Raw genomic sequence first — 25,038 nt, 5'->3', positions numbered from 1 at the left:
TACCGTATTAACTCAATAAATTAGTTTAATGTGCTTTGACAGCTAAAATTGTCTTTTGGCAGTGGCTAGTACAAAACTGTTGTACTTCCCTTTACTAGTAAACATATTTCCCCTTTTAAAGAAATTAAAAGTTATTTGATCAAGAGAGATAATTGTGCAGGTGCATATTGAACATGTTGTTAACACATTTCAAGTTGATCTTCTCTAAAAAAGTGTAATGTATGCGGGTCGACACTGTACTCTCTATGGGTCGGGAAGAATAATTAAACTACACATTTAGAGTAACATTGCTCTAGGACCGCTCGTAAAGGAACGGACGGGACGCGGAGGTTACATGACGGTGTCTGGTGGTGGACTCCGGGTGGACTGCTGGCTGGCCAGCTTGGACCGTTGGTTGTAGGGTAGTGGCGTGATGTGACGTCACAGGAGAGCAGCCTATGAGCATTCTTTATTCTTTTAGACCACATCGTATGTTACATCGCCTGACAATACATACTGCCAACATCACTGGTGCAGACATTAAATATCACTATGGATACCTACCAACTTAGTACTTCTCACACTAAATACACTACAATCCTCCCCCTTAAATACATAAGTCCCCTACAATTTTAGAAATTTATCAATTACAATTTGTTTTACAATTCTCCAATTTTAAATCAATTACAATGAATAAGAAAATTGACATTATACTCTTTTATTTTTGTAAGTATAGATTATAGAGAACAAAATACAAACTCAATATAATCATTTAACACAAATCACAAACACTTCAATCAAAACCAATAAATCAGAATATAGCAATTAATAACACATTGAATGAACACAATTAACAAATCGATAATAATAATGCTTAAACCATATTAATTATATACAAGTCACAATTGGGTTGTATTTACAAGTCCATTTTGACTAAAGGTTTACGATCCCTTAGTGGGTATCGTCTAACAGGTGTCATTTGTTTGGGTGAAACGCTGGAACTGTTATTGTTTACATTTGTACGTGGGCTGGGGCTTTGCCCCTGAGCGTTTCTGTTATTGTTATGGTTTTGCGGAGAGGGGGGCAAGGTCGTTGCTAAAAGTACTGGCGACCTTGCGCTCGCTCTGTCCCGCGACTGTATATCGATCGTTTCCTGCGTGTGCTCTGTTGCCACGCTTGCGTCTGGGAGTCTAGGCATTGTTGTCAACTCAGACATTTCCGGACTACACTGTAAACCTACCAACTGGTCGATATGTCGTTTCCACCTCATGCCCGTATTCAGTTCAACTAAATACGTGACTGGTCCTAATCGTGAAACTACCACACCTGGTATCCACTTATTTCTACCTCTGTAATCTCTGGCTATGATTGGTTGTCCAATAGCTAACTGTCCTAGTTTTACTACCCCTATAGTACAATCGTTGTTTTTCTTGATTATCTGACATTATTGCTTTAACATTTGGGCGAATTAAATCTAACCTAGACTTTAGCGATCTGGCCCAACATTAATTGAGCTGGCGATAGATTGGTAGTAGAATGCACTGTATTTCTATAAGTGAACAGGAAGTTACTCAAAGCTAATTCTAAATCCTTGGAATTATGAAGAGCTGTTTTCAATTTATTTTTAATAGTTCTGACTGACCGTTCTGCCAAACCATTGGTTTCTGGGTGGTATGGTGGTGAAAACGTGTGTTTGATACCATTTGACATCAAAAATTCTTTAAACTCTTGACTGGTAAAAGGTGGTCCGTTGTCGGACACTATGTGGTCTACAATACCATACCTACTAAATAATTCCCTTAATTTCACAATCGTGTGAACAGCTGCCGTTGAAGCAACGGGCAACACCTCTGGCCACTTAGAGTACGCATCTTTTACCACCAAAAATAACTTGGACTGAAAAGGTCCAAAAAAATCAATATGAATTCGAGACCAAACTCGTTCCGGAACATTCCAATGATGCAGGAAAGCCTTGGGCGGTTTTGCTCGTTCCTCCAAACAGGCTGCACAGCTGTTAGCTAGTTGTTCTATGTCCCGGTCGATATTAGGCCACCATACATATGCACGGGCTAATGCCTTCATGCGAACAATACCTATGTGTGAAGTATGCAATTCGTTCAGAATGTTTATTCTGAACCTTTTAGGTATTACCACCCTGTACCCCCACATTAGGATTCCTTGCTCCAAGGTTAATTCCGACTGTCTAATTTCAAATGGCTTTAGATCTGGTTCAGTTACAATAGGCCAACCTAATTCTACATAGGATATTACCTTTTTGATTTCACTATCTACCATTGATTCTCTTTTTATGTCTACATAGCTTAATGGTATGTCATTTTCAGCTAAACACTGCAAATAGGTACCTATGACATTAATATTAAGGTCATCATCCGAGATTTCATCTTTAATCTCACTATTTACAGGTAATCTAGATAAACCATCGGCATTGCCATGGTTTTGGGACTTAACATACACAATCTCATATTGGAAACCACTTAAAAACAAAGCGTATCGTTGTAACCTACTGGCTGCGAAAGCAGGTAACCCTTTCTTTGGTCCAAAAATAGCCACTAAAGGCTTATGATCAGTCTTTAACAAAAACTGTGTACCATATAAATATTGACTAAATTTCTTAACACCAAATACAATGCTTAATGCTTCCTTATCTATTTGTGAATAGTTTTTCTCAGCGCTATTTAACACTCTACTTTGCGAATGATATAGGTCTTTCTGTACCGTCGTATTGAATCTGACTCAAAACTGATGCAATGCCATATGGACTAGCATCACTGGCTACCACTAGTGGTAATGCAGGATCATAATGCGCTAAAACTTCAGCAGAGATTAACTTTTGCTTAATCTCTTGTAGTGCCTTCTTACATGCTAAATTAAATACAAAATCGGTATCCTTTCTTAACAACTGATACATTGGGGTTAAAATAGTGGATATCCTAGGAATGAAACGTGAATAGTAATTAACAAGACCAAGGAAGGCTTTAAGCTGTGTCACATTTTGAGGTTCAGGTGCCTTGACAATTGCTTCAACCTTACTAGGTGCGGTATGCAACCCTTGTTTACTGATAACAAAACCTAAATATTCTAAACTGTCACAGAAAAATTTACATTTGTTCTTGCTCACTGTGAACCCATTGTCTTCAAGTCTTTGACACACTAGTCTAAGTCTATGCATGTGTTCCTCATTGTTTTTACCTGTTACTAGAATGTCATCTAAAAATACAGTTACCCCCGGGATACCTGGTAATGTTTGTTCTATTATTCTCTGGAATATTCCCGGTGCTGAACTGATACCAAAACATAGGCGATTGTAAGCATACAATCCTTTGTGTGTGCTAATTGTACAATACGTTTGACTATCTACATCTAGTTTAAGCTGCTGATAAGCTGAAGATAAATCTATTTTAGAGAATTTTTCTCCGTTTTGTAGGCTGGCAAATATTTCTTCAATTTTCGGTAACGGGTGTCGGTCTACCTCCAAGAAAGGATTTACAGTTATTTTATAATCCCCACAAATTCTTATTTTCCCATTAGCCTTAATAATTGGTACAATGGGAGTCCCCCATTCACTGGTATCTACTGGTGAAATAACGTTCTCTTGTTCTAGTCTAGTCAGCTCGGCTTCTACTTTTTCTTTAAGTGTAAAAGGTAACGTCCTAGGTTTAAAGTATTTTGGTACTACATTTTCTTTTAACTTTAATTTAACTGGTGCACCCTTGAAACATCCCAACTTATCCGTAAATACATTTGGAAACTCATTGTACAGTAATTCTACTTGTTTGTTGTTGTTGACAACAGACGGATTGACAGATGTTTGTTTGTTTACCTCTACAGGTGTGTTGTGGCTTCCACTGACAGGCGTGCATGCGTCTGCCGCGCTGCCGCCTGCAGTTGGCACAACCCCCACCATGCTCGTGCGATCAGCTGACTGTACATTGTTTACATTACTAGGCACTCTAACTGTTAAATCTAATGCTTGCATCCAATCACGCCCTAACAAGGGATTAGCCCCATTAGCTACGATGTATAAAGCTAATTGTTTCTCTTTACCTTTATGTTGTACATTGACCATAACCTTACCTAAAGGCCTGATCTTTTCATGTGTATATGAACTTAATACTAAGCTAGTTGGATACATGTTTATATTTCCTAACTTAGTCTTACAATCTTTTTCTGACATAACTGAAACACAAGCTCCACTATCGACTTCAAATACAATTTCCTTACTTTCCACTAATAACTGTACCGTTATTGGCTCAATTTTATTAATCTTAGTTTCTATTTCTTTAACCGTAAATAGATTGGAAATGTCATACACATCGTCATTGTCTTTATGTTTCCAGTGATTATCTGAACCGGACTCTGCTGATTCTTTACTTTCCTCTACATAGTGCTGCCTACCTTTATAAACATATTGCTTTTTATTGCTGTAAAACTGTTTCCCTTTAGCTGAAGGCTCCTTAGACCTATTTGTAAAAACATTTGGTTTGTTCTCATTAGGTTTGTTAACATAATTTTTCGATCTACAAACTCTTTCAAGGTGTCCCTTCTTTTTACAATGATTACACGTGTACTCACGAAACCGACATTGCGATGCTGTGTGTGTTCCTCGCTTGCCGCAACAATAGCAGGTGATGTCTCCCAGCGCCTTCCCGCCGTCCGATGACCGTCTCGCTGCGATGCTCGCCGCCTGTGTCCTTTTCGGTATCGACCCGCTGCTCTGCATCCGGTGAATACGTCCTCCTGCAGTTGTCATCTGGGCCGCCCCCTTCTCAGCAAATTCCATTGCAGTAGCTAGTTGCACGGCTTTTTCATAAGTGAGGTTCTCCTCCCCGAGAAGTCTTTTCTGTATCTGTTGGTCTCGCAGACCCGCGACTAATCTGTCCCTTAAGTAGTCTGGCAATTTATCACCAAATTCACAATACTTAGATAACTGTTTTAAATGCACAATATAATCGCTAACCGTTTCATGATCCAATTGATTCCGCCTACTAAATTTAAATCTTTCCGTGATAAAAGAAGGCTTGGGATGCAGATGGTTCGCTATAGTGTCCACAATTTCCTTGTACGACTTGTCAGACGGTTTGTCTGGTGTAATTAAGTCTTTCAGTAACGTATAGGTCCTTACACCCATAACTGTCAACAAAGTGCTTAGTTTCTTTGAATTATCGATATCATTACAATCAATAAAAAACTCAAATCTCTCTATATAAGACTGCCACGATTCTTCCGCACTATCAAAATAACCCATAGACCCGATAGTTGCCATTTTGTTTTCTTGTACACTCCGTAATAACTGTTTAAAATGTCCCCGGTAAAAATAATCGTCTAACGGCATTAATTGCAACGATTAAAATCAGCTTGTGCGCTGCTTACACCAAGAATAGTTTATATCGATCGGCGTACCTTACTACTCCCGACCGTTGGAATGTCCGGAATGTCCTTGCACATTCGCGGTTATTTGCACGTGTTCATTACGCTTGTTGCCCTTCCGCACTAAATCACTGTAATTCACTGTTGCAGTTGTTTTCCTCGTCGCCACTGTAAGCGACGTTCCACTGTTGCAGTTGTTTTCCTCGTCGCCACTGTAAGCGACGTTCCACTGTTGCAGTTGTTTTCCACTCGCCACTGTAATGTATGCGGGTCGACACTGTACTCTCTATGGGTCGGGAAGAATAATTAAACTACACATTTAGAGTAACATTGCTCTAGGACCGCTCGTAAAGGAACGGACGGGACGCGGAGGTTACATGACGGTGTCTGGTGGTGGACTCCGGGTGGACTGCTGGCTGGCCAGCTTGGACCGTTGGTTGTAGGGTAGTGGCGTGATGTGACGTCACAGGAGAGCAGCCTATGAGCATTCTTTATTCTTTTAGACCACATCGTATGTTACATCGCCTGACAATACATACTGCCAACATCACTGGTGCAGACATTAAATATCACTATGGATACCTACCAACTTAGTACTTCTCACACTAAATACACTACAAAAAGTAACAAATATTTTATCTAAAACTGGAGCGACTTTAACATAAGTCATTTCAAATCTTCCGAATTTGAAAAAATAAAATTCTTGAATGGTGTTATAAAGGCCATTGGTGCTAAATAAAGTTCAGATTGCCACTGTTAAGTAGAATAGAGACCGTAGTTACACGAATATATCTAAATGTGTTTGTGCAGAGGAAGTACCTTATGTGGATGTTCTGGCTTCTTCTGAACTGGACAGAGTAGATTATATATGAAATAAAATTGGACTTTTTTACTGTCTTTTGGCTAACTACAATGTGGTTTACTTGCGTCTATAGAGTTCTGCATTGTCAGAACACATAAGTGAAAAATAAATGTACCTACAAAAGACGCTGGATTCATCTTTCTTATGAGCGATCCATTTTAGTCTTTGCTTTGTAGTATAAGCCAATCAAATACTATATACTGTACTGACATTGCAAACAATTCAAATAATTTGTATACTTAACACTGAGTATTAAATTCATATAGAACCTTTAACTATATAAGTTATTCTTGCATCTACCTTGTTTTTCGATATATTGCGTAGTTGGTTCTAAGAGTTATTTGCAAGTTTTATTTTTTTGATATTCTTGGGTTAAATTCATCTGTGGACGGATTAACTGATTGATTGTTGTTGTGAGCGAGAGCCTCTCGAAAATATATTTGGTTTGGCATTATAACACTAACTGTTGTGTTTAACAATATTCAAATTACATTTTAAGAGCTTACTTTTGGAAAATATACATTTTATTTTGTTATTTATCTTTACTGGCATTGTATGTTCTGATTATGGCTGGTCGTTTAAAGAAATCGCTCCCACCGGTTGCTGATTAACAAAATCCGGTTTCTGTCTCTCTATTTGCACCGTAAGTGTCGAACGAGTTGACCAAGAGGGTTGAAATTTGGCGTGAAACTATTTCTACCAAACAAATTTGAGAAGTTGCTTTGGTTGGTTGGTTTAATACACATCTTAAACATGTTAGCTTAACCTGTTATCTAATTTTCATAAAAAGGTAAAAGATTTTTACGGTGTCATGACTAGGATTAGTGGTGAAAACCCGGTTGCATGGAGCATGGATGTTATGTTAAGTAATTGAACAATTTTTATTGCCTTTAAATTTATATATTTTTAATCTAACTCTGCCAAGACTTGAAATATAAGATTTAAACATAGCTCAGAACTGAAAACAGTGCGATAATGTGCAATTAATGGCTTTACATACTATGCTTGTACGGATTTTTGCATATTTCTAAGAAAGCTCCCTTAAAACCAAGGGTATGCCACCTTCAGCCAAAGGGGTTTGTTATTTAATATTGCAGTTCAATTTCATACTACTGGAACGTTATTAATGTTAATAAATTATTAATTTATCTTTTAACATAACCTTACCTAACGCACCGTTGTAGATGAAATTGAAAATCACAACGTGACGCATAAATAAATAATAATATTTAGAAATGAAAATTAAACAAATATTGCGACTCGGTGGCCACATGTTTGCTCTAAATGGCTGGACGGTTTTAAATTGATGGAAAAGAGCCGGTATAATAAAACGAGTTTCCTCCAGTATACCTGATTCCAGATGTCGCGAAATTGAATAAAATTGACGTAACAGTAAGGAACTGTAAGAATTTAAAATTTTATAATTTATTAATCGCAGATTTTATTTAGTTGCATAATTTCGTAGTCATAAATAAGTTCGGTTTTTATTTGTTTGTGTACAGAAGTTTATAAGAAAATTTTATATTACATTTATTGATTGTAAAATGAATGGTTGGGCCTTAACACGCATGATTGTACTTAAAATTAGCCACTGCAAGGTTTAAGTATGTAGATCAGTTAATGTTGCAAATAGATGTAAAAATGAAATGGAATGAAAGAAATGCCTTTATTAAAAAGGCGTAGTTAGGGTTTTTAAGAGATGTTTGTCTTTATGTCAACGACACCTTTCAAACTAGTTATTTTGGAGGGTTGAAATTTGGTTTGAAACTGCGCTATTACTAAATTTATATAGATAATGAAAATATTATATAACGGTCCTTTAGGAGTCGCTCTCCGAGAGAGGGTGTTATCCACTGTAGCGTGAATGCAAAGCCTGACAAGCTGATTTGAAATTTGGCGTGCATTTAACCTTGTTGTCGATACTTCATGGTTGGAAAAAATTAGCTAGATGTTTATTTTGAACCTTGGGTTTTAACTACAGTAACTACTTAACTATCCGTAAACGAAACTAGACATTTTTCAAAATATTCAGTTATGTAGAAAAATATGTTTCTAGATTTTCGTATTAACCTACAAAGTTAAAGAATAATGATTGTTAGTATATTTTTTATTTAGGAATCCAGCGTCTCTTGAACCCATGGAAGCTTGCCATTGTCTGATTCTAATTCGTGACGACTGTACTTTGCGATTCATTGTAGAAAAATGACTATAAGGATAGTTATGATTATGAAGGGTTATATTTGATCGTATGGCTCTTAAATAAAACTTATTTGCTTTACAAACATTGATTTACATAATAACAAAAACTAAATAATATTCGGGATCACAATTCTCTCACACCTGCGCTCTACAAGCAAGGGAGTATTGATTAGTTGGACAGTGGGTGGGGTGTTTAGGCTTGGTCTTACTTATTACGTGTTTTACGCTCTTTATCCGTATTAAATATATGAAATGACAGCATTATTGTCAGTTTGTTAGACATTGGTAAGTTACGTTGTATTACTGTCGTGTTAACAAAATTCTATTCCAGATCCACTTTTGTGAACAACTTAGTAAATATTTAATTTAGATAATGATATTTTGCTGATTCTGATTAATTATTGCACTTTTGTTGTTAATATTCTTTCTTATAATTTATATTAAATGTTTACAAAATATATAGTATTTTTGTGTAATTGTCAATACTTTTGTCCACCGGCGTTCCATGATAGACGCATGACAAGCTCTCCTTTGACGATCGGCTTATATTCCATATTATTTGTATTTGGAAACTAGAGTATTTAGATCTGTTCTGGATTTGGATGAATATAGTGGTTTACTAGATTAGGAAATGATGTTTATTATTTTAGTGTGTATTTTATAGTATAAGCTGTGATTTTGTTTCATTGGAAGATCTGTCAAGAAACAAGAAGACAACAAACAACTAACTAGAATTTTATTTGTGGCCAGTGAAGTGTACTGTGTTGTCTGCGTGCATAGGTTTCAATAATTAACGAGAGTTATACTTAATTTTTTTCGTGCCTTCGTAGATTATTATTATTTACAGCGGTTTCTACACTGAGGTGTGTATATGTTACTTACTTCTTTATTAATCATTTACTAGTATAAAAATAATTTGATTTCTTCCACGTATAGTCTATTGTTTGGTTACGCTATTACAGATAAATTACATGTAATTTTATTTTGTGAACAGATTTAGAACATCTCATAACACAGTTTTAACATGTTAACTGTGATTTTTAATTAGATAATAACTAAAAGGACAAGAAATAAATTTATAATTGTATGACCTAAATGATTTATCTCATGAGCAGACGTAGCCCCTAGTAAGTTTTGTATTTCATAATTCAATTTAGAGTAGGCCTATATGTAATACACCTAAGTGTAGGCTAATATAATATAAAATGTGGACATCATTTGGGTATAACATGTTTAAGTTTCTGCATTGTTGAATTTAAAAATCTTTCTCATATTGTGATGTGAGTCACAGATGACTTAAATATAGGTTAAGTTAGGCCTAGGCCTATAACTTTGGGATATAAATCGGCTGCAGTATAATAAGTGAAACATTGATAATATTGAATCATCAATATTCATGAGTAAAGAAGCCTTGCTATAATTAAACCAAGTTATATTATATTTTAATTACATTGTATTTCAAATTACAGTATAAAAAGCAATAATGTTATGGTGAATAAAAAACAATGTAGGATATGTATATTTATAAAATATAGCAAACAAAATAGTTTTAAAATTTGCTTACTTTTTACTATTTTGAAGGATAAATGTGTCTGACACAAATGAAACGTACGCGTAACCTGTGCATTTTCTGCCATTACAATTCTGCAGTATTTGTGTCGGTTAACAGGTAAATTCGTCTTATCTTATTACGGGGATACTGTTGTTTCAGTAACTAATTCAATGACTGAACAACAACATTGGGCTGAATGATTTTTTTGTTTTGGGGTTACTCATTAACCAATAACAGCTGAGATCATTTGGTGCAAGCAATTGGCTAGGAATAGAAATATTACATTATGCAATGTTATGTGATATAAGTAGGTTTAGATTAGGTTATTGTAATTATATTACTAGTAGTATAAAATTTTAAACATAACCTTTATAAGTAACCTTTGTGTTATGATCTTGAACTTAGGTACTATTTTGTAAGATTTTTTTTCTTTTTCGCCAGAAGTGCCTAGGCTAGTGGCAGGCACCACCAAAACCCACTGATGGCCAGAAGCATTTTCGATTAGTTCTTTCCTGATCTTAGATTACATCCCAACTCTTACAATGTGATCTGATGTTGTAGACTTTGGACGATCTGGGACGTGATCTGAGATCGGGAAAATACCGGAAATGCCCCTGGTCATCAGTGTAAGCTTCACCTCAATTTTCTGACGAAGTAAGAAAAGCATCCCTTAAGATAGTCTTCAAATTCAAGATCAGATCATGTGAGCATTTGTTGAAGTTAAGCTTTTTATATTTGTAACACGTATGTATATCCTTGTAGTACCCAATAATTATGTTGTATAGTCAAATTTGAATTAACCCATTTATAAATTTATTAGTTTATCAGTCTATGTTACATTTTAGTGAGTTAGTTAAATTTTGTATACTAATATGCTACCATGGTAACACGTTACAAGAACATAATAACTCAACACATTATTTTGTAATAGGTATTGATGAATAACTGTATTTCCTGTCTCTAGTGGGCATTACTCAAATACCATACACATGATTAAACTTTGTTTTAATTACTTTGGAACAATAATGTTAAACTGAATTGTGTTATCTAGACTTTTAAGATTTTATCAAAGTGAAGCTTCTTTTTTTATGTGTCAAAGAAATATATGTATTTTAGATTACGGTATAGAAAATAATATAACTTTGATTATACTAAGTTTGAGCAGCATATTACTTACAATTACTACATGTCTGACAGCATTTAAATTGTTCTAATTGTTGATTCGATTTTATCAATCACTCGAGTGTTAAAGACGCTTATTATACTGCAGCCTTTAAATCATTGATGGATTTGGGTATTTGATACTTGAGTGTAGGTCAATACTATAGTGCCTAGGTGAAGTTTGCGGAACTATCAGATAGTATTCCATTAGGGAGCACTACCACCAGTGTTTACTGTTTAACTATTATGACTCATACCACACTTTTAATTTAATCAGGCCAATATTGAATTTTGTTTTAATAAAGCTCCTGAACATAGTAATGATCTACCTTGTTTCCTCGGAGGCTCAGTGCAGTGACGTGGTTGACAAAAACAATAACTGAAATTGGTATAAACAAGGAAAATAATTATACATGTCATGAGTCATGCCGCACACTTTATACTAAATTATTGAATTATCAGATGAAGCAAACAAAACATGACAAACTTAAAGATCTACCCTGTACTTTGGGAGTTGATGCTACAAATTAGAAGAAAAGTGGGAACAAGGGAAATACTAGGCCTGAGTCACTGCAACTTTTGTTGAACACAAGAAATATCTGTGTAATCAAAATAATTCATGTTCTCCATGAGCTACAGTGACTCATTCGTAATATAATACTCTTTAATTACAATAATTATAAAATATGCGTCTTGCCACTTCAATCTCCAGTTAAATTAGTAAGAGACTATAATAAATATACATTCTGGAAAAAAGTTTAGGTTTGGCGGGATGTAGTAGGATTTTGAACTAAAAGTGTGTTATGAGTTACACTGGTGATTCATGCCGTAGTAAACATGTATAATTAGGTAAAATCATAACTTTAATATCAAATATATACATTTTTAACAACTAATAATTTCAAATTCTGTTCAAGGCAACTGATTAATAATGATAAAAGACATGTTAGAATTTCAAAAAGTCTGAATAAATAAAAAAATAAATACAAATTTTCTACCTGTGACGAATCTTGTGCACAACGCATGGTTGTGTATTTTATCGTTATTTTCCAACCAATCAACATAACATTTTGTAATCTTCTAGCTAATAAAGTAAGAAACTGAAAAATGTTGTATGAACTCTCAATAAATTATTTTTTGTTAATAAACTATAGTAAACTATCAGCAACCAAAATAAAAAATTATAAAATACAAAGGCTTTAAGCAAAATGTTTGGTTCTGAATTTTTACCAATCAAATTATTATCAATATTATATTGTAGAGAGTTTTATTAGGATTTGGATTTAGCTTCCAGGCTCTAAAATAATCTGCGAAACATAATGAACATAATGAACATAATGAACATCCGCAGTATCTGGGAGTTACCTTAGACCGATCTCTCACTTTTAAAAGTCACCTTCAAAAGACAGCAGCAAAGCTGAAAACAAGGGCTAATATAGTACAGCATCTTGCTGGATCAACTTGGGGAGCCAACGCTAAAGTACTGCGTACCACTTCTTTGTCCCTTGTGTACTCCGCTGCTGAATATTGTGCTCCTGTGTGGCTTAATAGTGCACATGTGCGAGAGGTCGATGTCGTTCTTAATAGGGCCATGAGGACAATTACTGGAACTCTCATGGCAACACCAACACCTTGGCTCCCAGTGCTGAGCAATATAGCACCACCTGAGATTAGACGCAAAGAGGCTCTTCTGAGAGAGTTCAATAAGATCGTGTCCAATCCCGAATTGCCCGTTACGCGCGACCTTCCTCAGCAAGATAGCCGGCTCAAATCACGCAAGCCATCACTACGAACAGCATCCCAGTTGATAGAGGAGAACTTTACGCCTAATGCTAACTGGGCGTCATCCTGGGAATCATTCGATGGACGGAACAAGTTCTTGATATCCGATCCTACGAAAGCAGCGGGTGGCTTGGAAATTCCTCGAAAGGAATGGGTTTTATTGAATCGTTTTCGAACTGGGGTTGGGAGAAGCAATCACTGGAAATTCAAGTGGGGTATTACTGACGACCAGACGTGTGATTGTGGCGCAAACTCTCAGACAATTGAGCACATTGTAAACGACTGCCCTTTGCGATTGTTTTCTGGTGGTCTGGCTGGTCTGAGTGGTTTAGAGGATGGGTCTCTAAACTGGCTCAGTAATTTGGATTTAGCTTTGTGACGGGAGATTGTAATATTATTTTTAATTTATGACTCAAGAACTTTGTTCTTACGTACTTTTTAATAATTGTAATTTTTAATTTATTTATTTATGGATAGCTGCCTTTGTCCCCCATACGATATATATATATATGTAGAGAGTTTATTTATGGTAAATAATAGGAAGAAATTAGATGCATTTAAAATATAATAAATAAATAATGATAATAATAATATAGAACAAAAATAATTGATTGAGAAACATGTTATTTTAGATCATATAAATTTTGTACAGTGCAGTCTCTATAATCCGGCCGTGCGCTAATATGGCACGTCCAGTAATCCGGCACTGTGCGAGCGATGACGGGTGAGGTCAATGCCCTTTGGTTCGTGTCACAGCAAGCACGGATGACTCACCGGCCCGCCGCGCCGCCACTAGTCACTCGTCAGTTGCTTGCCTACTTGCACTCTGGCTACAGTACTACTGTATATAGCTTCGTTCCGTTGACGTGTTTGTGTTTCGTTGACGTGTGTGTTATTACGATATTTTATAATAGTTGAGTGCGATGTCGGAAAAACGTAAACATGTGACATTAGGCTAACAATCAATAAAAAGTATGAAATTCTAAAACATTTAGAGAAAGGTGATAAGTTGTCTCATTTGGCCAAAGAATACAACATTGGTCGTGCAACAATACACAACATTAAAAACAAAAAAGACAAAATTGAATCGTTCTTCAAAAGTAGGTCTAGTGAGAAATAATAGGTTTCTAATAAATTTCAATGTACATTTGTATGTTTTTTCGTACGTTTTTACCCATATATCCATTAATCTGACAATTTCAGTAATCTGACACTACCAATCCCGATATACTGCAGGATAAGTGAGATTGCACTGTATTTGTAATTTCAAATCTTTACTTTTGCATCAGTTAGAAATTGCAAGACATACTCCCAGAGATGATTTGAACCATCTATTTGAAGAAAGATGGTGCAATTGAAAAACCTTTTAAATTTTTTATTTTTTAAACATCGACAACAGATGTTTCACGATTTCTCCAGTACATATTACACAAGTTTCAAGAAGTGTTTTCATTGGACTTGTATTAAACGAAAAAAGATAATTTTTCTGCAAGACAATGCTCATCTACACTACAATACACAACTTTAGATCTCATCAAATTTGACTTTGTACAATTTGATTACTCTCCATACAGTCTTAATATAGCTTTCAAGGCTACCATGTGTTTTTGAAAATGAAGAAGCATCTTGTAGGTCAGTGCTGGAATGACAACAGTAGCATTAACACAACTTTGCAGTATAGCTATGACACATTGCAGTGACCGTTGAATCAAGCAGCAAACTTATAAAAGTTTTTTTTCAATTTAATAAGTGCCAAGAGAAGTTAGTTATGATTATTTGGTATTTTTTTCTCTTTGAAATACTTGACTCTCCAACTTTAATTTCATACCATATTTATAATTAAGATTATTTCATATTATACTATATAGCCATAGTTATTCCACACCTTTAACTAACTTAAAGGAATAAGCTAGTAGCTATCTTTAGTTAGCACAACAAATTAAAAAAAAAATGTAAACAATGTTTTGTCTGTAGTGTTGACATTAATTATTATAAATTGCTATTGTTGGTTTATAACAAGGAATTACATTTTTAGATTTCTTTCAACCGGTACACTGGACGGAGAAGGTGGTGGTGGTGGGATGGCGGCGAGTCCCTCGCCCCAATCCTCTCCCATGCCCCCTCCTCAAGTTCCCTCACCGATGGGACCTCCCCAACAAGCCCCCTCTCCCATGCCCTCCCCCTCTGCCCAAAACACTCCAGCCATGGGCCCCCCTCAGCACCATCCCCACAGTCCCACTAACTACAACCAAGGAGGGCCTCCACCTGGTCCCATCACTCACATGAATGGGCCATCTGCCATGCAACAGGGAACTCAAACCTTTCAGCAACATTCAATGGCTCAAACTCAAGGACAACAGCCTGTTCAAGTAAGCTTTATTTAAAATCATGACTATTAAATTCTAAAGGTTATTTTAAATCAAAACCAACAAGGAATATAAAATTATAAGCTTATTAAATAACTTAAATTAGTTACAACCTGTCCACCTGAACATTTAACTTATTTTAAGTTAACCATTTATTCAGCAATGTTTTCCTAATTTTGTTACGGGTTAACAATCTTTTTTAAGTTATTATTCAACCAATAATTTGTCAGAGATATTGTAGCACATTTTATTTGATTGTTCATCTTAAAAATGTACACACTTTCTTGTTTAAATATTGAAAGAATATAAACCTTACAAGAAAAATTAAAAAAATACTTGTCTATGCATGAATTGTATCTTTGAAGTAAAACATTTCGCATAGCTCTAGGACAAAGATTAGTGTATAACATTATTTTGTGGTTTAACATTGTTATTATAGGATTAAACTCATTATTTCACTAAAGCCGTCTCTGAACTGTGTGACATGAAATTCTTGTAGTATCTTGGATTTCTTCAGAGGTTTAGCTAAAATTATGTACAGGTACAGACCGATTTTATAGATTTGTATCATAGTATATGACTTTTAGCTGGATATACTGTGATGTGACAGGAGCAATTTCTATAGCTGGTACTGAATAAATGTGTTTCATTTCATAAGCATCTATGTTATGTTATTTCTAACATTATAGTTTTTAGAACATCATAAGATAACTGAATAAAGAATCTTCTATATAATTTCTTTTTAATTAATTATAAAATCAGAAGCTTGTGAGGAAATTGCAATAATGTTCCGTACAAGTAGCAACTACAATATTGCAGTTTCTTGTTTTAGGTCAAAAATTTCTAATACATTTCCACAAAAATAGGGAATAAAATTGTCTTATCAAAATAAACAGCCAATCCTTCCTTTGGAATCACATACTTCTCTTATTAAAAAAAAAAAGAATTTTTAAAGCAAGAATAAAGTTTTTTTGAAGAATCCTGAAGTTAATTAGTTTTTTTCTATTTTAAGCCTCAGCTTTAGCTATGCCAGCTTCGATGTACACTGGTCCTCCCCGGGATTTGAACCCGTGATCTCTTTGTTAGACAGCCGAGACTATAACCATTAGTCTACGGAGGAGGACAAGTTAATTAATTAGAATATTCAATATTCTTTGAGTATTATTATCAATGACTAAGAAGATATAAGGGAAATTAGGATAAGAATGAGTTAGAAAAGTAATACAATATTTTTTTTAAATATCCTAAGTAGGGTGAATAGGGTTTTATAGATGGTGATGAATTTTCTGTAATAGGTTAACAAACCGGACAGAGGATCCTTGAGTATCATCTTGAATGTATTGCTTTATGACAGTTCTGTCGTAAAGCATTATAACCGGGGGGAATCTATTTCTACAATAGTAATAACATAAAAATGTATTACGTATGTGTAAAATGCATGAATTGGTATGCTTTACATCTGTCCCAAAAGAGCCAGTAATTAATTTTTGCATTTTGGTAAATAAGCATGCAAAGCACAATGGAGAAAGTGCTGGGGTATAGTTAAAGAATGCCACAGCACAATGTACAGTTGCCTGCGTGTGATGGTTCAATGAGAGTCACTCTGTATGAAGTATGTCACACATCCCCATAAAAAAGTGTTTAGCGGTGTAACAAGATTCTTTTTTGCATTTAACTTTTAAAAATGGCATGGATACTCCAAATATGCTTGATCAAACTTTTAAGGAGGATGAACCAACCAATACAGAATAAAGTTTTCAATTGTTAAAAGAGGTTCTGGAAAGGTTATAGCAAACATCAATGATGATAAATGCTTGGAATGCGCTGCAACAACAAAAATTGTAAACTGTGGACAATGCTTCATAATGTTTTCCGGATATTTTAAAAGGAAGATCTGTACAAACCCGTGCAGAAAGTTCTCATCTGGGATATAAATAGATGTGTATTCAAAAGACTGTTGAAGTTCCAGGAATTTCTCAAACTGTATGAAATTGAGCTTGGTTTTTTAGTCAGTCATTATAAAATATCAAACATGATTTTCGAATATGACTTAAACATCAGAGTAGTGAGTGGGACATTAATAATTGTTCCCATTCAGAAAACGCAAGAGAAAATTTTAGATCTATGTAGTTTTATATTTGTATGTTTGGTTTTTAGATGTTTGATACTCAATGACATAAAATACAGTAGACACATTTAGATGAAATTTGGAATGTATATTGGATATTCGAATAACACGTAGACATATTTAAATCCTAAAACACTACTTTTATAATTCCAAAACACTACTTTTATTAAATGCTTATACTAAAATTATGTATTTGATCAAAATACCATCTGGTTGTAGTGTGCTGCAAGTATGACAGTAGTATAATCTTTATTATAAATGGCAACGTTGCAATAGTGATGAAGTCAACCATTTATTTTGGATACTCAAATGTAGTTTACTTTGACATAGTGAGACAGCATATTTACAGTAGCTGAAGGAACAAAAACAAGAGAAACAGGACACTAATATGATACAACAAATAATTTGCTCTTTGACTACAATTTCAAGTGGAATCACAAGGTAATGCATCAGACACAAAGTGCAATTTTTATGGCAGAAAACCACAAGAAGGTAGAGTCCGTTTTGCACTGAAGAGATATACAATACTAATCAGTATAAAACCTAATCAGGTATATAAACTCCTAAACTGAGCTAAGAAAATGTGATGTTATAGCAAACAGAGATTTGAAAGCAAGAGCTATAATATTCTGTATCGAGTTTAAGGATACCTTTGATGAACTAATACCAAGTGTACAAGAAAAGAAAGAGAGCTGGGTAGGTCACAAAATAGGCATGCATTTTCAACTGCATGTAAATCACTTAACTGTGGCGACAGAAATATTATTAATTCAAACCATTAGTGCTCTTACACACACAAAACCTGAAATAAGAATTAATTGCCATTTTCTTATTTTATTATAATTCTCTTAACTTTAAACACTGGAATAATGTATATTTAGTATATGCCTATTTCTATTTTAACCCTTTAAGGGGTATGGACGTTATATGAAGTCTTCTTTTGATAGGCTTTGAGTAATGGATGAAATAAAAAAAGCACCAAAAGGAGTAAAAATTAAAATCTTTAAAAAATGTTTATTTGTATTTTAAAGCTTAATAAAAAAGGACTATGTGTTCTACAAGTCAATATTTCAGTACTGTTTAAAATTAAATGTCTTATTTCCTCACCTCGGCAGACTCAATCAATATGGCCTGCCATTTGGACAACAGTAACAAACTAGATGGTTGCTCAACAAATATGTCACTCTAAATATGGCCACAATATGCAGTATACGAGGAATGGCTAGTATAATGTGGCGGCATATTCTGACAGCAAAGCGATGCGACCTTGAGTCAGTGGCGGTACCAGTAAGATTAAACGCCGGGGCGGCAAATCACGAATTTGACGTTACCAACGTATTCTGCTCACCCTCCTGAACAAAAAATATATATAGTACTAGGGGGTGCAAATGACAAATAACATGATTTTAGGGGGTATATTGATAAGTGGTAAAGTTTCTAATGTTTTAATGTTCAGTTTGTGTGCTGTGTCTGGATAATCTGTTTACTTGAATATTATCTGCGGCCGGGACTGATAGCAGCCTGATAGCATACCTGTTATCTGAGTTGTCCGGGGCATAGGTCAGTTCTACACAAGATATCGTGTTCAGTAGGTCGGATTGAGTGAGTGAGTTTACAATGATGAATCAACCATCCACTAGTTCAACCAACCCTAGTGAATTGTGTGTGTCGGAGTGTTTCGTAGGGCACGTAAAGAGCTTACGTTTTAACCGAAACGAAATTATCTCTTTTTTAATAGAACAGGGCATTTTTAAAAATGAGTGTATTTGTTCGTCGTGCGGTCGAGTGGTGTTTTTAAACCGGGAGACTGTGTCGTTTCGTTGTAATAGACCACTTTTTTGTTGCTGCTGTTTAGCTATATCCGCCAACACACTAATGGTAAGTGTTCTCTGTTAATATCCATCTATATATTTGAGTTTTTCATGATTTATTTAGTTTTTAAACTTTACATAATTGCCTTTGCATTACATTTCAATTTATATTTTTGATCAGCCCCTCTAGAATTTTATATTTTACTGATAGGTACTATCTCGAGGGATGTTTTTCTTTTATTGAGGCACTCGTAATTAATTTTTTTCTCGAAATTAAGAAAAACATTATTAATTTTGATCAAAATTCTGCTCATTTCTGTAATTTCTCATTTACGTTTGCAAAGATGGCGGCGCAACCGATGACGTCATCACGAGGTTCAATCATTGGCCACAAAAGGTCACGTGACGCTAGACGTGGATGTAGAACATGGAGATATTACTGGAAAGTTATTTAATTTTTTATTTTCTAGAACTTCGTTATTTCTCATTTCCACCCCATCAAACCTTATACTTTTTTTTATATAGGACGATTCCAATAAGTTAAGAACGCAAAACTCGTATTTTTCCGCCCCGGCGGTTAATATGATAATTACCTCAGTGGCTTCTACCAGGTGGCTACTGCGATCTGGTGGTAAAATCAGATTACAAGTGAATATGAGCACAAACATGGAAGTTAAGTATATTGCCGATAGATAGAACCACTTTACAGACAAATCTACTTAAAGGCAATCAGTAATAGCAATGCATTCACGATAATACAAAACTACAGAGGCTAAACGTCATGACGTCCATGGGCCCACTATAAGAGTATACGTTATATGATGTCTTTACTCATTATGTAGAGTTTACACACACTCCTTAGAAAGGGTTAAAATCATTATAAGGACTCCATGTTACATTATAAGTGCTTTCCGGAAAAAGACTGCGGACTTTGATTTTATTATTCCTTTACACTGGCCTAAAGTATTTGGTGTCCATTGGAGCTATTCTATCAAATATCATGGAATGTTGCATAGGAATTCAATTTATTTTATCGTATTTATAAATTAATTTCTGATATCAGACCCTCAAATACTGGCTCTTTAAAATTAAAGTCTAATTATTAAAAACTGATTATATCAGATTAGAATATCAAGCAGTGAGTTTGAATTTCACTTATCACAGGAGTTTTTGGTGTGCAATTTAACAAGGTTTTGCCTGTGGTGTGTCAGTTTTTTAATAGGAAATTGCGTGCAAAGCCGTAGGTAACTGCTAATTCTTAGAATCAGAATATTTATTATGTTGTGTTTAACTTATTTAGATGAAGGCATTTCATTTGATTAGGTAACATGTTATACACTTTAATGCCCATCTCTGCAAAGCTATATTTGTAGATAATTACAGTGATTAACTCTAAGTATACAATGGTTTCTAGTAAAAGGAATGTGTACAGAACTAGTTACAGTTAAATCTTGTGAGTTATTTCTAACATACAGTTATACATTGAGCACAAATAAATAAGGTACAGTCAACACTCTCAGCTATCTGAACAAAAGTTTGCAATGAGACCTTCTGCTAACATTACATATGACCCTTATGGCTCTTTTTTTTAATATTAATAGCCTTTATGTTTTAGAATCACTGCCCCACACAATAATCCCATAGGACAAGTGACTATGTACATGTGTTTAGTTTACTGCTTTTAAAATTTCAATATTTACAAATTTAATCTCAACAACATAAAAATACCATTGCCTAGATTTTTTTTACATATTACTTCAATGTAAGCATTCCACTCAGATTATCTTAGAGGTGTACCCCTAAAAATGTAACATGTTCATGATGGAGATTATATTTAAGATTAAAATTAATTTCCTGAGTTTTTTAATATAGTTAAGACAAAAGATGTTAGCTACAATTCATCCACAGTTGAGTTGGCAATATCTAAAGAGTCATTAAACAGACAAGAATTTTACAGTTCAATGAAATTTAGAAGGTTGTCAGCAAACATGTATGCGCTTACTCCATTATTATTTAAAGAGCCTGGAAGGTCATTAACATAAATTATAAATAATACAAAAATAAGATTGTGTTTCCCATTAAATACGTAACAGTGAACAGTCAGTTTACTGTGAGGTACTTGTTGACCGGTTTTGTGACAGGATGTGACACATGCAAAAGGATACTATTGATAACTGGATCCTGCAATCAATACACCGAGCTACTTAATAGTGTTCATTATTGACAAGTCGGAGCAGTGGTACCCCAACCTAAATTGGCACTACCGGGCTTCTTTTTATTTCTCAACATGTTTCAAATTCTAAATAGATGTCACAAATGAAATTTGGATGGCGTAAAAGAACCTTTGATTATCTATCTGTGAATTATTTTATAGATCCTCTTTAGGGGGTTTATGATGAATGGGTGAAGCATTGAGAAATGTAGTTGAATGAGAATAAGAAGAATATGATTGGACATCATGTGAGTTGAAGTGCTCCTGCTTATTTGACAATCTATATTGGTTCTTTGAAGTGTTGATAAACAAAACTTATACCAATGTGTAAAGTAAAAATTATTTGATTGATTAAGGTAAATAAAACCAAATTTTTGTAAGTACAAATAAAAAAAATCTATTAACAAGTGCTTCATAATTGTGCAATAACATGAGAGTAATATCAGCTATAAGTAGATAAGGTTGAAGTGCTATAGATAAGAACAAGAAGTTGACAAGAGGTATCTGATTTTTTATGTAGCTGTTTTATCTAATTTATATGAGTTGAAGTGCTCCTGCTTATTTGACAATCTATATTGGTTCTTTGAAGTGTTGATAAACAAAACTTATACCAATGTGTAAAGTAAAAATTATTTGATTGATTAAGGTAAATAAAACCAAATTTTTGTAAGTACAAATAAAAAAAATCTATTAAAAAGTGCTTCATAATGTGCAATAACATGAGAGCAATATCAGCTATAAGTAGATAAGGTTGAAGTGCTGTAGATAAGAACAAGAAGTTGACAAGAGGTACCTGATTTTTTATGTGGCTGTTTTATCTAATTTGGACCTTATAAAACTCTTGGCTTCACTCACCTAGGTACTACTAGCTCATCTAGTAAGGAGGAATACATTGGAGTTGGAGATTGTTCAAATTCTACTCATTTTACATATCTTTTTGCTTAAGAAGTATTGCTCTTATTCTAGAATTCTTAATTTATAATTGATTAAATATTATAAAGAGTTATAAAATATATATTTTTTAGAACACACTGATAATTTGGAATATAAATAAAATATTTTAAAACTTCATAACTAAAATACTGTATACATATACAGGGTGTAACAACAAGTATGGGCTGGCTATGCATTTTCAGATTTTATGTGTGATTATAAGCTAAAAAATGAAGAATAACTTTTTCCAATTTCAACTTCGTTTAGCGGCTAGCCACTATTTTGTATTTTTTATTAGCAAATTATTATCTCTAAAACTAGTAAAGCCAAAGAAACGAAATTTGATACATAGATTTGAATAGGTAAGAGGAAAAACATTGTGTTATTTTTCTTTAATATTAACAAAGTGGTGTCTGTTGAAAACCTTTAAAGCCAAATAACAAAAAAACCAGTATAGTTATAAAAAATGTATTAGACACCAACTATTAGAGAATTTTATTTCAATTCCAATAGTACCTATTTCAACAAAATCCGTCAGGTCATACGCAAGCATGACCACTTTAAAGTTATGCTTGCACAAGCCAGAAGCAGCAATCATTTTGTCTTCTGATAGGCATCAGCTGTATTACATCAGTTATAAAAATTTTATAAGGTACTAACTATTTGGAAAATGTTATTACAATTCCAACTGCACTTATTTCAATGAAATCCATCAATGCATAAGCAAGCTCGACCACTTTAAAAAATACTCTTGTAGAAGCCAGGAGCAACAAACAACTGATAAACTCTCAACTGTGACATGTTTGGCGCTCCCCGCTTGTGCAAGTGTATCTATAAAACGGTCCTGCTCACTTATGTGTTGATGGATTTTGATGAAAAAAGTACCATTGGAATACTGTTATCAGTATCTAGTTATCAGTATTTCACTGGCTTTGTAATATCATACTCACTTTAATTCAGCCCAACTAAGAAAACTTCAAACTGATCCCCTCTTTTTAGAAACAGTTTGAGACAAGAGAAATGAAGGTGCCCTTTTACAAATATAGAGGAGCATACAAAACTCAAAAATGCAAGATGAGTTAAAACAAGTTTGTTTCTCCCATATTGACAACTTTTTAGAAATCTTGAGAGTTTACAGTAAAGAACAAACTAAAAGTCTGTGATTTAGAGAAAAGTTACCAGGAAAAACGAGATATCAATATGTTCGCTTTCTACTGTTGAGACTCTCAATTGAGAAACCAAAGAAAGAAATCAGATATGAGTTTGGAGAAGCACTAAAGACAAAAAGAAAAGGTTTTTCAAGAAAAAGGATTAGATCTAAAATAAAATTGTGCATAAATTAATACAACGTAGGACGTACGTCACACCACATGTGGCGTAACAGGCTATGCTGACATAGCATGCCAGATTTCAAGTTTATTGCTAATTTAATTCTTAAGTTATCCTGCGGAGAGTCAGATAATCAGATATGAAGTAAACCTTTACATTCCCCTTTTTATGAGACTTTTACGACAAATGAGAAATTGCGTTAGCCAGTAGACTCAGTAGAGTGATAAGCTGCAATGACGCTCAGTCAAATTCCATGGGTTTGTCATGCACAACCATAGAACTCATTCTTGTCTAGACGGAAATGAAATTTTATGTAAAATTTAAGTTTTAACTCTACAGATGAAATCTTTCTTGAGGTATTCATATTTTTGTTCATTAATATTTAGGTATTATAGCAGTGTTTAAATAATAAAATTCTTCTGAACTTGGAGAAGACAAGATCGCACTGAAATTAAACCTTGTCATTGACATTTTTTCTTTTTACTCTATTAAAAGTGTATACATGAAGTCACAAAAAAATGATGTGTATGTTGGATTAGTCAGGCTACATATGTTACATCTCATACATGTTAACATCTCATATAAATGTACTTGGTTTGCTTACAAATTTATTTATTCTGTGATTTTTTTCGTTGCCGTCATCATGGTTACCCATATCACCAATATAAAAATATTCGCTACACTCAGCCAAATCCCATGGAGTTGACATACACCATCATCAAATTAGATATTATAGAAATTAAGCTTACGTAATGCAAAATTTTAAATCTGTAGGTTCATTGGAAGAAATTAATGTTTTTGGTAAAAATTGGTTCATATGTTTAAAAAAAAAAAAAAAAACTGTTGTGATTGGACATTATGAAAGCCTTTTCTGAATCTGTGACCTTTAAAACAGTATACCATAAACATATTGCATGCAGCAGAGAGAATTATGTTTTGGAGACCTGTGTTATTGAAACCTTTGAGCCAACCTCTCATGTTTAGATGAGTCCATAGTTTTGTCTGCAACATTCTCTTATTACTTAGTTGGAATAGTTCAAGAACAGCTGGAAGATAGTACCACATTATGGGCTATTGTTGTGTAATATTTGGACATCAAACAACATAATGGAGTCTTTAAACCCTTTGAGCCCCGGACCTAAAAATACAGTTTGTGCAAATTTTTACCAAGTCTAGTTTTGCAAGTAACTGTCTAAAAACCCCAAGGCCTTTTCAGTGATTTTGTACGATTTCATTTGAAAAATCGTACCATCACTAATATACTAGCTAATGGCCTAAATAATACATTAAAAGGTTTGGAATAAGGTAATTTACAAATAAAAAATTCAATAAGGGC

General features: G+C 34.2%; 1 protein-coding gene across 1 annotated transcript in view; it reads left to right on the top strand.

Moving 5' to 3' along the window:
* Positions 1 to 8,581: 8,581 nt before the first annotated feature.
* LOC124372725 (ATP-dependent helicase brm-like) overlaps positions 8,582 to 25,038 on the top strand; it is a gene marked incomplete at its 3' end in the record, with an annotated part of 41,612 nt that continues 25,155 nt past the window's right edge. Inside the window, exons 1-2 of the mRNA XM_046831133.1 lie at positions 8,582 to 8,713; positions 14,959 to 15,292. Of these exons, the coding sequence (XP_046687089.1) occupies positions 15,005 to 15,292 (288 nt within the window). The remainder of the gene's footprint in view (positions 8,714 to 14,958; positions 15,293 to 25,038) is intronic.

Source organism: Homalodisca vitripennis, unplaced genomic scaffold (genome assembly GCF_021130785.1).
Source record: "Homalodisca vitripennis isolate AUS2020 unplaced genomic scaffold, UT_GWSS_2.1 ScUCBcl_3845;HRSCAF=9622, whole genome shotgun sequence".
NCBI classification, from domain to species: Eukaryota; Metazoa; Arthropoda; class Insecta; order Hemiptera; family Cicadellidae; genus Homalodisca; species Homalodisca vitripennis.
This window is presented reverse-complemented; position numbering and strand designations above follow the sequence as displayed.